General features: G+C 51.3%; 1 protein-coding gene across 1 annotated transcript; it reads right to left on the minus strand.

Moving 5' to 3' along the window:
- Positions 1–362: 362 nt before the first annotated feature.
- LOC147412720 (coiled-coil domain-containing protein 40-like) lies at positions 363–13,259 on the minus strand. Its single transcript, XM_086481090.1, has 18 exons — positions 13,141–13,259; positions 11,788–11,956; positions 11,404–11,594; positions 10,800–10,883; positions 10,492–10,711; positions 9,503–9,657; positions 8,556–8,678; positions 8,037–8,158; positions 7,071–7,314; positions 6,781–6,963; positions 5,295–5,540; positions 4,340–4,553; positions 3,619–3,788; positions 3,403–3,494; positions 2,680–2,800; positions 1,828–2,016; positions 1,458–1,616; positions 363–695 (listed from the first exon to the last, which is right to left on the minus strand). Exons 1-18 carry the CDS (start codon positions 13,237–13,239, stop codon positions 450–452), a joined length of 3,027 nt encoding a protein of 1,008 aa, XP_086337216.1. The 5' UTR covers positions 13,240–13,259; the 3' UTR covers positions 363–449.
- Between the last annotated feature and the right edge of the window lie 4,327 nt (positions 13,260–17,586).

A 17,586-nucleotide genomic window follows, 5' to 3' on the forward strand; every position in this document is an offset into this window, starting at 1 on the left:
CGGCGGAGCCCAGCAGCGCCAGCAGCAGCAGCGCGGCCGGGAGCCCCGGCCCCGCCATGGCCCCGCCGGCCCGGCCCGGCCTCCCAGCAGGCGCGGCGGGACCGGCCCCACGGCACGGAGGCGTCTGCGGGGCGGGACCGGCCCCGGGAGCGGGCGGGCGCCTTCCCCCGCCGGGGCCGGGGCCTTCCGCCTCCCGGAGCTGCAGGGAAAGGCGGTGAGAGAGGGGGGGCCCGGAGGGGAAGGGGGCGGCTGCCCCCAGCGCCCCAGGCCAGGGGGAGGGATGAAGCCACCCTTGTGCAGCCAAGGAAACAAAAATCAGTTGCACTGCTACAGCTTTGGTGACCACTACCTGCTACACAGACTTAGTTTTTAGATATTTGTTTATTTACAAAGCCTGCAGGCTCCAGCAGAACAAGAGCTGAGGGTTACATGGATGGGGTTGGTGGCAGTCAGGCTTCCTGCGAGCCCAGCCTGGAGCCCAAGCACTGTCTGAGCCACTGGAGAGTCCGGTAGTGCTGGGGATGGTCCTGCTGGATCTGCTGGACGATGGCATCGATGGTCTGGAGCCGGTGGCGCAGTTTCTGGTGCTCATTTCTCCAGGCTTGCTCCGTGCGGCACAGGGGAGTGTACGTCCCTTCCTTCAGCGCCTGCAGGTGCTTCCGGCGAGTCTGGTAGGACACGATCTCCAAAAGGTTCTGAGGAAAGCAACAACAGAAATTGCTTTGACAGCAGGCCGCAGAGAGAAAAGCACTAAGAAAGGCAGGTGACTTTTGTCACCGGTACTGGAACCATCACATTCTGAAAGGGAAGGGCTTCTGAAGAGGGACAGGGCTATCAAGTCCCCCTTGTACCGGCAGAACAGCTGCTAACGGGTACAGCCAGAGAAGTGGTTAGGTTGGAAGAGACCTTTAAGATCATTGAGTCCAACCATGAACCTAACGCTGCCAAGTCCACCATTAAACCGTGTCCCTAAGCACCACATCCACACGTCAGCTAATAGAAAAAAAAAAAAATAAAATTAAATGTTCATCACAGAATTCCATAAACCAGAGAAATACCTGCATGCACAGGGCAACCCTCGCCAGGATATAGTTTGACCAACTTACAACCTTTGCAGGAGGCCATTCAAGACCTTCAGCTGGCTCTCAAATCTGTAACATATGAGCAGCCAGAAAGCGCTCACAGAGGAGAGCTGTGACCGGGTATTTTCAAGACACAAACCATGTCCTTCAGGCTGATGTCTCCAGGTGAATGCTGCCTCGCTAAGAGTACAACTGCAGCCCCAATTCAGGACCCCCATGAGCCCTCAAGGTGTGCTCAGTTAACTTAAAGTGCCGCTAAAATGCCAAGCACACTCAGTTCAGGATGGTGGCGAGACAGGGAGATGGGGAGCCGGCACCAGGAGAAAGCAGCCGGTCCCGTTGGGCTCGCGAGCTCCAGGGAGCGGAGCCGCTCACCCGTCGCTTCCTGTTCCAACGAGCTTCTGCGTCTGCATCGAGGCCGTCGCACTCAGCCTCCAGCCTGCGCAGTTCTCGCTGCTTTTCCAAGAAGGCGGCACCGAGGGACGCCTGGGCGCTCTCCAGCTCCAGGAGGGTTGCGTTGCAGTCCTGAACGTTCTGGCAAACGGAAGAGAAGGAAAGGGCAGAGTGTGGTTCTTCGTCCAGCTGCACTCCCAGCCATCTCCCCAGAACTCTCCTGTGGGGTTTTTTAAGGAGCCTCCAAAGCCTGTCCCGTCCGTGTCCCGACACCCCGCGTGTCTGCGCTCAGCCCACCCTGGTGCTCCTTACAGCCCCGGTGAACTCCTGCAGCCCTGCTCTGCTCGCTCACCTTCTGGGCTTTGCTGATCTTCTTTCTCAGCTCCTGTTTCTTGCAGTGGAAGACGCTCTTGGGGACAAGCTTCTTGTCTCTTTTGTTCTGACCCTCTCCACGAAGCGCTATCACCTCTCTGCGAGAAACAGATGCCTCCATATCACGAATCATCTTCTCCTGCTGCTTCATCAGCTGGCCATAGCGGACCTGCCGTGTGTCAAGATATGAAATAGGCTGAAAGTAACAAATGTTCACAAACGGCACCGAACCGATTCTGTGCGGCACATCCCCTCTACATAAACCAGACATACGTGACACGTGAGCGTTGGCAAGCCAAATTTGCTCTAAACCCAAACCCGGCTTGCCCTGTGTGGATCTGGAAAGCAAAGGGCTGGATTATCAACTCGTCTAAAGTAATCTTCAAAAGGTTTCACTGGAACTCCTTAGCAATAGGAAAAGCAGAAGAGTAAAGTAACCTGGGAACAAAAGGGAAGAGTTGCTTTGCCAGAAGACAGAAGGCTTCCCTAACCAGTGATTAAGATGATGCAATATTTAGTCATCAACATTCCTTTGCTTATAAATTGGGGTCACGGCATAAGGTGGCAAACATATTATGTTTTAAATAGATTGCTCAGGTGTCTCTAGACTCTGCTGCAGCCCGTTACACGGCAGGCGCAAGGAAGGCACGAAGAGCACGCACGCTGGATGTATTTCATTCGGCCCAGCTGGAGGGTGTACGATTTCCAACATTGCTGTGGCCTGGCAATGCTGCTTCCCCAGCCCATTTCTCATCTCCTGCCTTCAGCAACGCCGAAGCTGAATCCATCGTGTGCAGCTTCCCCTCTCCAGTGCTCCTCCCCCGGGGCTCACCTGCATCCTGTGAATCTCTGTTCTCATGGCGTGGAGCTCGCCGTGCCCTGACTCAGACTCCACCGCCGCACGCATCTCTCTCGTCAGCTGGATCTTCTTCTCCCACAGCAGGATTTGATGCCTTCAGTGACAGAAAGGGAAAGCGGCACCTTTGTCAGCGCCCGAGAGGACGCTCGCTCCCTGTGCACGCGTGGCAGCACGCTCCCGAGCTCAGTCCTGAACATGGAGCTGAAGGTTCAGCAGAACCTGAGGGTTTGCACGTGGGACACGTAAAAGGGCAGCCAGGAGCAGCGTGGAACCAGACAGGGAGCTCCGCCATCCACAACGTGGCACGGTGGTGGCACGGTGACTAACAACAAGCGTGCCCAGGCTGCCGGGGGCTGGTGGACCCCAGTGAGCTGCCCAGCGCAGCACGCTCGCTCCGAGTGACTGGCGGAGGAGAGCGCAGGCAGAGTCACCCCATACAGATCTCAGCAACGTCCAGCACGAGCCTGCTGGAACTGTTAAAGCCGACATCCTCACGGCTCTCGCTGCTTGCAGAGACAGCTAAAGCACCTTTCAGCTTCTGCGCCCCAAAATCCATGAAACTCCTTTCATCTTCTCCGAGAAGGACAGAAGCACATTTGCTGTTGCTGGTTCAGTTCGACGAGCAGAGAGGAAAGGTGACATGGACACCTACATTCAAAGAGGGTGGCACAAAGCAAGAACCTCTCTGGTACCTACTCTGCTTCCACCAGGCTGTTTAGGAGTCTTTCCTTCTCCTCAGTCAGCTGACTGTGCTTCTCCTGCATCTCAACCGACTCTTTTTCTGCTGCCTAGGTTTGGGAAGCATAACATTGTCAGACAACACAACGTGGTCAGACTAAGAAAGATTTACACGGTCACTGTCTGCCTCCGATCTGCACGGGAGGCTGAGACCTGGAAATGAGATGTCTGTACCTTGAGAGAGCGCACAAACTCGTTCTCGGTGATCGTGTTGCCATGTTGCAGCTCCTCGAAGCTGCTGCTGTTCTTGTTGATCAACACATTCAGCTTTATCAAGTCATTGGACATGTTCCTCATGTGACGTTCGATGTCTTTCTGCTCTTTTGTTTCCTGCTGAATTTCATCTACAGGTGAACAGAAAAAAAAAAAAAAAAAAAGTCTTAAAATTCCCACAAGCAGCAGGTGGAACACAGGCAAGGCGTGACAGACTGCCATCAGACCAGACAACGCTGCCTGCAGAGCCACCTGCGTCCCACGTACCCAGCCAAACCGTTTTTCCACAAGCCCAAAACCCAAATACGGTTTTGAAGGAGACTGCTGTGGAAAAGAGCTGGTTTGAGCCAAGGGAAGCGCCATCGTGGTGGGGACATTTACCCACCAACTACTTGCAAACGTTATTTAAGAAGTGTAGCACGTGACACGGCCACTTCGGTTCGGTTGTGCCCGTTAAGGCAGCGGGATCAGTCGGGACAGGGAATAACGCCAGGCAGAGCAGCAGAGGTGCCTGGCTCGTAGCCCCAGAGCAGTGCTGGGGCCGCCTGCGTTACTGCTCACACGGACGTAGGAGCACGGCGCATTCTCTGGTGAAGGTCTGGCTCACCCGTCCGTAAGCCCTCGCTCCCTTTTTCCTCCATTCACAGCTGAACGTTTTAAAAAGAGTTGGGGAATGACCTACTTTCCCTGCGCACTTTCTTCTGCTGCATTACTGTGATCCGTTTCTTTAACGTGTCCAGGGAGGCTACTTGTTCCTCCCGTTGGTGTGTTAACTTGACCAGCTCTTGCTGCTGATTGAGCCAGTGCTTTTGTAGCGTCATCACCTCAGAGTGATATTCTTCTATCTGCTTGGACAGCTTGTTGATCTCCATTTCCAGTGGCCCCAGTTCTTGACCCTGGATGAGGGCAAGGTTGGGGATTAATCAGGCAGAAGCTGCTGAAGCACTTTTTGCAGAAGGCCAGTCCAGCTGCTGAGATGCCTACCGAATACTTCAGCTATACTGTTACTTCCTTTGTGCCTCTATTTCCCAGGAGCTGGATGGGACCAATCATTCCTGACCTCACGGGAACAAATGCAAGGGAAGCCCGAACAGCTCTCAGGCTCTGGGGCGAGAGGGGCCTCCTAAGCTCCTACAACAGGCACATCTGGGTGTCCAAGAGTCTGCCACAGCACTCATTCTTGCATTGGGCTCTATAAAGGTCTTGCAGCTCACGGTGCCAGGGGCAGACCTGGGTATCTATCAGCTGAATGGGGCCAAGCACCAAGTGATCTACATCACTCCGCCTGCTCCATTCGCCCCTTGTCAGTATTTGCAGGTTTTCTGATGAGACCCTAGTTACTCCCAGAGTATTGATGTCATTCAACGTTTTCATCGGGCGCAGACAACTCCCTGCAGAAATCTGTGCTGGGCACACCCTCATTTCACAATTCCCTCATGCCAGCTCCTCCCTCCCGTGCACTAAGAGCTGTTTGACAGACGTAAACATTTACATTAACTAGTGCAGCTTTTAAACCTCTATACTGATGCCTGAAAGTTTTAACTACTCAGCACTTACACAGTTACATTTATCAGGGGCACCTGTGGTCACCACAAAGAATAAAATCAAGCCTGGGACTGAAATGGGAATGTACATACCCCCTGCCGCGCAAGAATCTTCTCCAACCTCTTGTTGTACTGGCTGAGCACCGCTTGCCTGTTCTCGGTCAGGAGACTGCACCTTGCAATCTCGCTTTCCCTGCAGCTGATCAGGTCACGGGTATTTTTCACTTCCTTGTCCAGCTGACAAAGTGTGTTTTGGAGAACTGTCAGCCTGCAGCTGGTATGAGTTGCATTCAGAATAACCTGGGCCACATCATTCTCAACCTTGGAAAAATGCAGCTCCTAGGAACGCCAACAGACAGAAAACAAATTACTGTCACCAGCAGCAGCCCACTGATTTGGAACGCCCGCTTCCCGAGGCACAGGAGTCAGGGGATTTAGATTCTCCTCCCAGGTCTGTGCCACAAGCTGCGAGCCAGCCACTTACCCGCTCTGTACCTTTGTTTCTCCATCTCCTGACGGAGATACCAACATTTACCTCTGCCATAAGGCTGCTGAAGAGCATGAAGGAGCCCAAACATCCCAAAGCCTTTAAGAGGCCGCGCTCATCACCTCTGCAGTTACCTGCCCTGCCTGGGTGTCTCCAGCTGCCCGGCTCACTGGAGCAGGACATTCTCCACCGCACCCGACAAACACGTCCCTCACCGAACCACCACCGCAGCAGCCAGAAAGGCGGGTGCCTGTTGAGCGCAGCGCGAATGCAGCCGGGTGACTTCTGCTGCCCCCGCGCCGCCAGCGGCCACGACTCTCTGGCTACATCCAGCCGTGCACCGCAGGTGCTGATGGGAGACAACGCGAGTGTCCGCTTGTTGGTGTGCCTGTGGGAAGGGGGCGGGGGGCCCCTCTCTCACAACGGAAGCCAGCCCTGGAACTCTTCCTCTTGCTCAAGATAATGCCCCCGATTTAAAAATCCCAGGGCCAGGCTGAAGTAACCCGCAGAAATACAGAGGTGTGGGTGCCTTGTTAGTGCCAGCCCACACAACTCAACACCACAAACACTACGCTGGATCTTCTAGTTTTTCTATCTGTTCCAGTTACACACTCCCAAAGAGAGCAACTGATCGTGCCACAAAGAACTGTGGGTCTGGTTCGATTGCTCCTTGGGCTGTAATCCTCACTCAGGAACGAGAGCAGGCCTGTATCGCATTCCATGATGCCGGACAGAGATACAGGTTAGTTCAATGTGGAGTACAGCAGTACTACATATCCACTGTCTTCCTCCAATACATAAGAACTGGTACTACTTTATGGTAAAAACTCCCAGAATTCATCGTTCTGTCCCGTTTTTTAAGTAAAGAAAGAACAGTACATTATGTGTCAAGGCCTTTTTGGCCAAACCCTCTCGCGTACACCAGAATCCCACAATAAGAGCACTGGAAGAACCAAACTGAAGTCACAAACTCAGCAGACCTTCAACTGCAGATCTGAAAAGCAGAACGAAGGCGTGGACGAAACACACTTGAGAAACACCGCTCAGGGCGGTTTCCTTCCCCCGCCCTCCCAAACGGAAGAGATAACACACCAGGTCTGTTTTTCTCCTACGGAGCTTTGCAGCCAGCTGCGAGAAGTGCTTTGTGGCTTTGCTGGACACCATCTGGTCCTGAAGCTTTGCCATGATTTCGTTCTCCATCTGCACTTTGGCATCAGTTCCTTTCTCTATGTCCTTACTGATGGACAGCAACTGATTCAGACAAGCAGCTTGATCCTAAACGCAGGAAAGACAGGAGACAGGGTCACTACAACTGTTTGGGGAAGGGGATTAAACATCTGTGTCTGATTTGAAAGGTTCTTCTTCCAAGTAACTCTCCTCACCATCCTGGTCCTGTTGAGGGCCTGCTCTGTCTCGTGGAGAACGCGAGCGTAGGTGCCAGATTCCACCTTCAAGGCCTCCTGCCTGGAAAGGCACTGGGCAATCAGCTTCTTTGTCATCTTGGCATCGTTCTGTGAACGGCTCAGGATGGCGACAAGCAACTCATTCTTCTCCTCCTCCTTCCTGATTGACTTCCTACAGCCATGGATGTCCGTTTCTAGGGACTTGAGGTCATGTCTGTACTTGCTGGAGAGGCAAAGAGGATGGAAAATCACCACAGGGGTAGACTCACGCGCTGAACAGTCATCTACAAATTCCTCTTTTCAAACACGCTACTGCAGCGACAACAGACCAAGGAGGAAGATCTTTACAAAGGCCACCCTGCTGTGACAGTGCAGAGTCATCAGAAGATGGATGGAGACAGAAGACTGAAAAGCAAACGTACGTAGGAAAATTAATTCCCGCTTTCAGTCCTGTCCCCACCCCCCACTCTTACCAGGATGCCACCATCAAAGCACATTGCAGGGCATCAGCCAGGCTGACTCCAGAGCAAATAAGCGCTTCCTTTGGCAACAACAGGACGGTTTTCCTGATGATTTCTGAAGGCATCACAAAACCCTAACTGAGAGCGACAGGTAAAATCCCTCTTGAAGTCTAGCTCTTTGGATTGAGAGATGTTGCAAAGGTGAAGGAACTCTTCTAAAGGACTAAAATATGAACAGAAAAACTCTAAACAGCTTTAAAAACCCCACACATTTGGGGGGAGAGTTGTGTTTTGGATACAGAATAGTGACGAAGAACTGTGCTTCCTATCCTTTAACCTTACTACGTGCTTCAGAGCAGCAAACTTGTTCTGCTTGACATATCCTGCACGCGCAGCAATAAACTGGAGACGCACTGCCCCTTTCAGCAGCCCTCCCGTCCAACCCGTGTGAGGTCTCTCCTGGGACTGTTCTCAGATACCGTACCTCAGCAGCGCTTGGGTGGCGATATAGGCCTCATCTCTCTGCTTCATTCCCGCCAAGCTGCTATTCCAGTGGTTCATCAGTCGCTTTTTCTCCATGTTAATAGCCTGAACCTCCATACAAGCCTGGGGGAGAGAGGATTTGTAGACAGGATAAATCTATACTAGGCTGGGAAACCAAATTCACGTTACAATGCCTTTTTTTTGGTGTGTGTTCATAATACGCTGGGCAGGAACAGCTTCAGCTAACGTGCCTCTGGTTTATGGTCACCCCCGACCACAGAGCATAGGTCTGCAAGGAAAAAAATGCAGAGAGGGTGGGGGAGGAAGTGATTTATAGGCAATTCTTGAGGACAAAGGGAAAGACAAAACAAACCAAAACAAAAAAGTCTTCATTCCTCCAAACAGGAACTGATCATACAACTCTGTCCTACACTGTAGCTACCACGTGAGCATGAGCCAACGGGGTCGGTCCTTCCAGAGGGAAATATTAACCAGAAGCAAAAAAAAAGCATTCTCCTACCTCATTTGCTGCTTGCCGAGTTACTTTTGTGTCCTCTGCCTGAGCCACAAACTGAGCTTCGAACAGAGCAATCTGTTCCTGCAGCTCGTAGGCTTTCCGGGTCAAGCGGTCTACCAGAAGATCCTAGAGAGGCAGAGCCAAACAGCTCAGGATGAGTAACATAATCTCAGGCTTAACCAACTAAATTCTACAGCAATAACTTGGGCTGAAAATGAATTCAGTTAGCTTTGATTCCTACTGAAACTCTTCCATTCCTATCCAAACGACTCCTGAATGCAGCAGTGACAATTTTCAAGAGAACAAAACCTTCTTTGCTGGTTTTTATTGTTCCACCCACAGTAGGAAACTGGTCCTTCAGATCTGAAGCAGCATTCATCCCTGCCAGCATGGGTTACATTGCGCCACCTCTCCAGCAGCTGGGAATCTTGATAATTTATGGTTTAAAATCCTTTGTTAAAAACCATCTAAACCCATTCCATCTCAACCGTTTGCCCGCAATTCTGCATCAACAGTAATTAGTTGGTGTCCTGCTGCAAGCAGGAGGCAGCAGAGGGAGCTCCAGCACACCGACCGCTCAGTTCACCTTCCAAGTTCGCTCTTCCTTGGGACTCAGAGCAATTCTCCAGACTTCAACATATGATACTTCTTTGCTAAATATCTTTCTGCCCCCACACCCCCGTTGCCTGCGTGAAGAGTGATCACTACTGATTACTACTTCCTATTATAAGGCTCATAAAAAAATTCTGTTCAGTACATGCCACTATCTTGGTGGTGGGGATTCTTCTCATTTTCAATTATTTGGGGAAAATATCCCCACGCACCTTCCATGGTGTCTGTATATTCACTACAGCCTTCCTTCTGCCAAGGCAGCACGTCCTCCGAGACTCGCCGCTAGCTGTCACCTGAATTCATTTATTTATTTGAAAGAAGAGAGTTTTACTTGATACCTGTTTTTTCTTTTCCACGTCAGCTTGGGCCTTCTCCAGCTCAGCCCTCTTTGTCGACCGTTTCATTAGTAAAATATTATGGTGCATATGGGCCGTGTTCTGCACGTAGAAGAGGTGCAAGGCCAAGTTTTCAACCTGGGTCTGCATTGCAGAGACTGGGGAGGCAGGGGGAAAAATATTTACAGAAAAGTATGTTTGTAAGACACACTTTAAACAGAGGTAAAAGGGAAAGAAACACAGAAGCACCCAAAGCCAAATTCGCACACTGACCAGCCAAATCAGCCCCCCTGAAATGTGAATTTGCATCGGCTTTGGAGTACAGCTCCACAAGCACAGCTAATATCTTGGTAAGCAATTCATTGCTTCCCAGCACTCAGAAGCCCAGGAGATCAAAGAAGGGGCGGCCTCAGGAGGCTGTGACTCCACTCCTCTGCCCCAAAACAGAACTGTCTCTTTCTCAGTCTGTTGAACGCTTCTCTATTTTTTTCAGCAACCTGCCAAACCTTTCTAGGCAGTTTATCCTACGCTGAGCTACCCTCGCCATCACAGTTGTTTTCCTGTCCCCTACCCACAGGCCTGCAGCACAACCAGCATGAGTCAAGTCCATTTCTTTGGCTGGGACGGGTTCCCACATGGATGGCACTCTCAGGCTCCCGCGTGCCCCTCACGACCCACGACCTTTGCGATCTCGTCACACCCTTACAGAGACACAGGCAAACGTAACAGAGCGACAGGATCTTCCTCCTTCTAAGTCACAGAGCAGCCCATCTGCCCGGAACAGTTTTAGTCCTAAAGACCTTCTCAGAAGTACAAGGTAGCCACACGGTCTTAGAAACAACCAGGAATACCTGTGAAAGGTTTCAGCGAGTGCCTGATTCCTGATCAATGTTACTGTATTTTTCAATCCAATGCTTGACTTGGATTCAAATAAATCCCTTTCTCCACACAGTACTAGAGCCAGGAAACCTGGCAAGGGCTGCCTCGGTCACCTTTCTGGCGTTCATCGTGTGTGTTCTGACACATTTGCTTGTAAGTAAGCCTGAGGCCCTCCAGCTCCTCCTCCAGCTGCTGACGTGCTGTGGCCACCTGAGAACGGCGGTCGTGGCTCTTCTCCAGTCCCAGCTGCAGGCGGGCCAGCTGCTGCTGCGCTCCGTAAAGAACCAGCCCAAGCTCTTCCCTCTCTGCTTGCCCCTTCTTCGCTGCTGCCCTCTGCAAACACAAGAGGAAACCAGTTACCTGGCTTCAGCTCGGGCAGGGGTAGGCTGCTGCGGGAAGGCAAAGTAAGAATGCCACGTACCAGTTCCTGAAGCTCTAGGCTCACTTTTTCCATCTGCTTAGTGAGGTGACTCTTCAGGGCAGCCTGGAATCTTCTCATCAGAGGCTGTCAAGAAGTATGACATTGATACAAGTCAACGTACTCGTGTAAAGAAATTATGAAGAAACCTTACTGCTACCCCCGCTGTTAAATAACACAGCGTATTTTCTGCCACAGACCCTTGCATTCTTCCTTTAGCTACGCTCACTGTAACGAGTGAGAGGAGTTACATAGTGGCTATTTGTTGACAGCAGAAAGCCACTACTGAGGATATCTGAAAGTCAGAAACACATCAGAAGAGCTGCCTGAGAGCCCATCCCCTCGCTCTTGCTGACAGTACTTCTCTTTCAGGAGCACTGAGGAGTATCAGATTTACCCACTACACGGCTCCCTCCTGAGCCTCCCGTTTGGGGTTAACCCTGAGGGAGCAGACACGCTCAGGAGTCAGTACTTCTGCAAAAGCCTGTTTTAAACACGTGGTTTCAGCCTATGGCTGAGCCGCTGCTGACAATCTACCTTGTGTATTTCATACAAATAAAAACAGCAGGTCTGCGAAGAAGAACGACAAGATTGGAGGACTTCTCACATGTTCTAGATCCAAGACAACCAGCTCTGTTTCTTCTACGGTTTCTTCACTTCTTCCACTCATTTTGTGCCCCTCAGCTCCACGCTGCTGGCATGCCTGTTCCCGCCTTTGGTCACCATGCTCACTGGTGAGCTGATCCAACTGCTCAAAGGCAGTCTCTGAGCAGAGAGAAATGGGTTCTCCAATGTCACCTGGACCCCACCCCCCAAGAAAAAAAAAAAAAAAAAAAAAAAAAAAAGAGAAGAAAAAGACAAAGAAAATGCTTAGATTTCAAAGCGTTGTGCCTCCAGTTGGACTAACAATGACGAGAAAGGGAGAAAACTAGAAACTGTGCTTGACGGGTGGTATGGAGTGTTGTACTGTTAGCAAGGGACTGAAGGATACCTGACTCTGTGCAGCTGTTCCGCTCCGCTGACCACGCAGACACCTGCTGAGGAGCTCCTGAAGGAAGGGGAGGGTTTTCTCTCTCGGTTACTGGCTGCTCCATGTCACCCAACGCAGGAGGACAACTGTCTAATTCGACTTTGTCCAAGAAAGTCTCAGGGGATTTTTTCTGAAACGTAAAATCCACCACCTGAAACAGCTTTTCAGTCTGCCCTGACAATCTGCTTGTTTCTGTCATCACGAGACAAGAACGATGCAGACACAGAATCGGCAAGAGGGCCTTGTTCTAAACTCAGCCCACAGATACACTGGCAAAGCTGTGCCTCTGCCGATTCAAAAACCACCTTTACCCACATGCAGCACGACAGAGGAACCTCTCCAGCTCTGTCACAGCTTTTGTAGACTTTGTGCCTGACCAGTTAGCTTCTCTCTGTTCAGTTCTGGTCGGGTTTGTGTTGGCAGCAACAAAACCGCCCCAGGAGAATTTGAAGTTACAAATACCGGCCATGCCTTCTGTGAATAAGATTGTGTGTGTTGTTAGTGTCTCACCTCTGCAGAACTAACAAACAGCTCTGTAGCTCCTCTTTCTGCTGCTGGAAATGTCTCTTTTTGGTCCTGCAGAGGAACGGACCCTTCTTCTTCACTGTCGCTCCCATTCTCTGCCTCTACTGCCTAGCACACACACAGGCAAAAAGCAGAATAGCAGCGTTACAGCAGGCTGTGCATTTTGTTTAATGCTCATGCTACGGTGCTGTAACAACTGCTTTTTGTCATGGGAGTTTAATTTTGAAGTTTAATCTTGTTCACAAAAACAGTCACCCAGGCAGCATGAAGACGGTAAAGATCCTGACAAAAATTCTACACACCACTTTTAATTTCAGATGTGTCTCTGGCTCACGTCTATTTTTTTAAAAAATGCCCTTAGGGATATTAGTCCTCCAGCTGGTGCTACACGTAGCCAAACTATTATCTTCTTTTTAAAGAGACACCGTTTTATCCCGTACCATCATTTGCCAAATTCAAATATCGTGCAGTACCAACAGACAAAAAAAAATTTTCACCACCAACCTCGAACACAGCCCCCGTACACGTGTCTGTGAGATGGGGGCAACCTCCCGTTTAACATGCCTACAGCCATCTGGGAGCTGAGTGAGAAGCACATGCTTCAGGACGCTGCTGACACACAGAACTACAACTACATTTAACTTGGTTTTTTTAATAGGCAGGGCAAGACTTCAACAACTGCTCCCTTGTTTTACTTCTCCCTATCGAAACTGCTTCCACGAAGCCATCACTCTGCAAGGAGAGCGTAGGAACACCATGCTGCCCCGCGAACGTTCTGAAGGAAATCACCTCCATAGCAAGAGGCGACGGAACTCGGACGATATCCCGCGCAGCGGAGCCGGATTCCACCCCAGAGCCCTCTGCTGCGCCACCGGCGGCCTCCTCCATATTGCTGGGCTGGGGATGGCCTGTGCCTGCAACCAGAGCAGAGGGAAGAGTGAGAACCAGCCCGGCTCCCCGGGGCCCGCCAGCTGCAGGCCGCCGCGGGGCTGGGCACGGGCACCCGCGGGGCCGGGGAGGCCGGGCGGCCGAGGGCCGGGCGGTTCAAGGCCCGGCCGCGGCCCAGCCCCGCACTCACCCGCCGCCGTCTGCGCCATGTTCCCGTGTTCCCGTTGCCAGGCGACGCAGCAACACCCGGTCACGTGAGCGCTCCGGGCCGCACCACCTCAGCCCGTGGAGGGGGGGGGAACGCGGGCCGCACCACCTCGGCTCGTGGAGGGGGGGGGAACGCGGGCCGCACCACCTCGGCTCGTGGAGATGGGGGGGGCTGTGGGGGGGGCGCTCGGCCCGCACTACCTCAGCCCGCCGGGCCCGGGGGGGGCCCGCGGCGTCCCGGCCGCCCTGGCGGCGCCAGCCCCGGTGCGGGGCAGCAGGTAACGGCGCCGAGAGCTGGAGTCCGGGCGGGGGGAGCTGCGGGGACGAGGCCCCCGGGACGCTGCCCAGCACCCCGGGGATGCATCCATTTTCTTTTATCCCGCTCTTTGTCTTCCCTTCCCACCGGAGCCCCGAGGCGCTCGGTGTGCTGCCGGCTGGGGGCTGGTGGAATGCGAAAGAGTTCATTTTAACTTTATTTTCTGCTGTTCTGGGCTGGCTCCCTAAAGCTTGGGGTGTATTTAGGATTGCCTTCCTTTAGGGGAGGGGGTCCTCTCTCAAATTGCCCCAGTATCTACCTCTTCCTTTGCTGTTATCAGCAGAGACATGAAGGTGGATGGTCGGTGTAATAAGTAACATATTGTGCTTTGTTCATTAAACCTGTATGGGAAGGTATGGAGGGAAGATTTATGTGCCCGCAAGGCTTGATAGCCCAACCGAAGGACATTCGGCAAAGTAAACAGGACCCGCAGCTGAGGGGGTTGAGTAATCACATTCTTGCATAAGTTCACCCACAGGGCAACGAGGAAGACCTTCAGCCTTCATCCTTACGACCACCAGGAGGCAGAGAAAGACCCCCCAGCAACAGAAGGAACATGCGCAGAGTATCGCCCTGATTGCGACATCGCGAATGCAGGAAATGAGACTGTATATAATGTGCTTACACGAGGCGGGAAGGCGCGAGCCGTTGGCGGAGCGCAGACTCCCCGGCCGCCCAGCGCTGCCTTTGCTCTTGTTCGCTTGCTAATATAATAAAATTCGCATTGGATTTTGACACTTTAAATTGTCCGTGTCTCTACCTATCACAATTTGGTGCCGTGACTCGGATCGCGACTAGATTGTGGCCTGCAGCTGCATTGGGGAGGCGCCCCGCCAGCCGGCGGCCCCTGCAGCCCTCAGGTCGCTTCTGTCTCGACCGACGAACCTAAATTGAACACTGAGCAAAGGAGAACCGGTAACCCTGTAATCTTTGTGCACGAAGCTCCGAACGAAGACGCAGGACGCGTGAGTATAGGCCGGGAATCCGTTCGGTTTGGGTTGGGTATCCTGGGGCACGGTGTATGAGACGTCCTGCCAGGGCGAAGTGAGTGCGGACCCTCTAGTAGTGCGTTTCTCGTAGCCCGCGAGGGAGCGAGCCCCAAACGAGGGGAGCGGTTGGTGTGTGTGTGTGAGTGCCTCAGAAGATGGGACAAAGGAAAAGCAAGCCCTTTGAGCCCATGGGAGAGGGGCCCCATGTGAAATTGCCCCAAATACCGCCCGATAGTCCCCTAGGGCTGATGTTGAAACACTGGGATAACTTTCCCTCTAGGCAGGGAAAGGATAAGGTAAAAATGATCCATTATTGCATAGAGGTCTGGGGCGGAAAACAGATTCAAGGAGACCATCTGTATTGGCCTGGTTTTGGATCATTTGAGGATTGGATATGTCAGGCGCTAAACATTTATGTTAACTCAAAGGAACCATTTAATTTGGAAGAAAGTGAATATGCCAGTCTGTGGATGGTGGCCGACACTAGGGTAAATTTATACCCTTTAAAAGAAAAGGGGGGTGGCTACCGAGGGAGGAAGAATAGAGAGGAAGAATTAATAAAGCTTTCAAGGAATATCAAGAAGCAGATGAGTCGCCCACTAAATGGTTAGAGAGACTACGAAAGAGTCTCCAAATGTATTCCAGTCTGAATGTAGACACTCAGGAGGGGCAGGCCCTGCTGAAAATGCAATTTGTAGCAAACGCATGGGAAGATAGTAAAAGAAAAATTGAGAAGATAGATGATTGGCAGAACAGAGGTTTGGACGGGCTATTGAGGGAGGCACAGAAGGTGTTTGTCAGAAGGAAAGACGAGAGGTTTAAGAAGCAGGCAAAGGTGATGGTAGCAGTGGCTCGGGAAGGACAACGTGGAGGTGGGATTAGATCGACTCACAAAACGGACCCAAGACCCGGGGTGGAAGGAACAAGGAGAAAGGACGTAGGGTGTTATTATTGTGGGAGGAAGGGTCATATGAGAAGGGAATGCAGAAAGCGGCTGCAGGATGAGAAAATATTCAAGGAGGATTAGGGGTGTCAGGGGCTCTATTTGCTGGGGGCTAGACGTAAGACTGAGCCCTTGATAAAAATTAAAGTAAGTCCCCAGCAACAGGAAATCGAGTTCCTTGTGGACTCCGGGGCCAAAAGGTCCACAGTACAAGAATTACCCCGGGGATGTCACTTGTCCCTGGAGACAATGCAAGTAATTGGAGCAAAAGGAGAGCCTTTCGGGGTTCCAGTAATAAAAGACGTTCTTTTTGAAATGGAATCTAAATTTGGGGTGGGATCCCTATTGTTGGTCCCAGAAGCAGATTATAACCTATTGGGACGAGATATGATCATCACACTGGGCATTAATTTGGAAGTTAAAAATAATGAGATGCAAGTAAAATTATGTCCCCTTAGGAGTGAGGATGAAGTAAAAATTAACCCCGAGGTTTGGTACACTCCGGAGACAGTGGGCAAATTAGATATCCCACCCTTCACTGTAACTATCAAGGATCCGGAAATTCCAATAAAAATAAACCAATACCCAATCTCACGAGAAGGCAGGATGGGGTTGAAACCAGAGACTGAAAGATTAATTAAACCAAGGCTACTGGAACCATGCATGTCTCCCTTCAGTAAACCCATCTTACCCGTAAAGAAAACTGATGGGTCCTATAGATTAGTCCATGACCTATGGGAAATTAACAAAAGAACACTTGCAAGGTTCCCAGTTGTGGCAAATCCGTATATTTTACTCAGCCAGCTGGGACCTGAAAGTAAAGAAACCTTACTAACCCCATAGTGGGAAGGGCCTTGTCCTGTTTTACTTACTACAGAAACCTCCATACGAACAGCTGAAAGAGGGTGGACTCACGCCAGCCGAATCAAAGGACCCGTAAAGAATCAACAGTGGCAAGTGACCAGTGTACCCGGGGACCTAAAAATAAAATTTCAAAGGACCTGAATGAACACCTTTAAAATTGAATATAGTGAGAATCCAATTCTGACTGAAGATGGGCATGTAGATGCTGAAATCAAGTGTGGTATATTAACTGTTACCCATTCGTGTGCTTTGTGTGTAAGGTGTGTCGGGAACGGTGGTGGGCCCATTGCCGAAACGGAAGACCCCAAAGAGTGTCTGCCGGATCTGCTGGGAGTGGGAAAGGGAACTCACAGAATTGGCATTAAAATTAAAAGAATCACAGGGAGAGATTATTCTTGAATCAGAGGAATGGTGGGAGATATTTGCTAAAGGAATTCGGCCCGAAAATTATTGTTACCATTCGAATGAACCAATTCCTTTTGTCGCTGAAATAGTAAGAGGGCAGTGCCGGAAGTTCCTGAAAGGGGTGAAGTGCAACGCACCCCAAGTTAAAGATACCAACTGGAGTTCATACATCCTGAGGCAAGTGGCTAAAGTAAGCACGAGTCCTCCTGAAGAATACCCCTGCTGCCAAGAAGACGGTACCCCTCGTGGCTCGAAGCAACTGAGTCGACGAGCGAGGCAGAGGAGTAAAAAACTGTGGAGGAATGAACCCAACGATTGGGACCGTAAAGCAGTGCTTGAGATCCTGCCTCAAGGATGGTAGCGAAAAGGCGAAGCCCTGGAGTGCAAACGACAAAAATCGGGGACGGGTATCAAATCGGGGTAGGAATAAGCAATTGGTATATTACAAAACCCACCACTTTTCCCGATACGTATTTATAGGGGCAATCTGGGTAGTATTATGCATCCCTGTTTGTGAGCCGTACGCGCATGAACCTTTTAAACGGACCCTGTTTAGATGGGAAGACCAAGCTGTAGTACAGACAAAAATAGTCTCTGGACCTCCCAGTTTTACTCCCACATTG

Source organism: Leptosomus discolor, unplaced genomic scaffold (assembly GCF_034619465.1).
Source record: "Leptosomus discolor isolate bLepDis1 unplaced genomic scaffold, bLepDis1.hap2 HAP2_SCAFFOLD_66, whole genome shotgun sequence".
Classification (NCBI taxonomy): domain Eukaryota; kingdom Metazoa; phylum Chordata; class Aves; order Leptosomiformes; family Leptosomidae; genus Leptosomus; species Leptosomus discolor.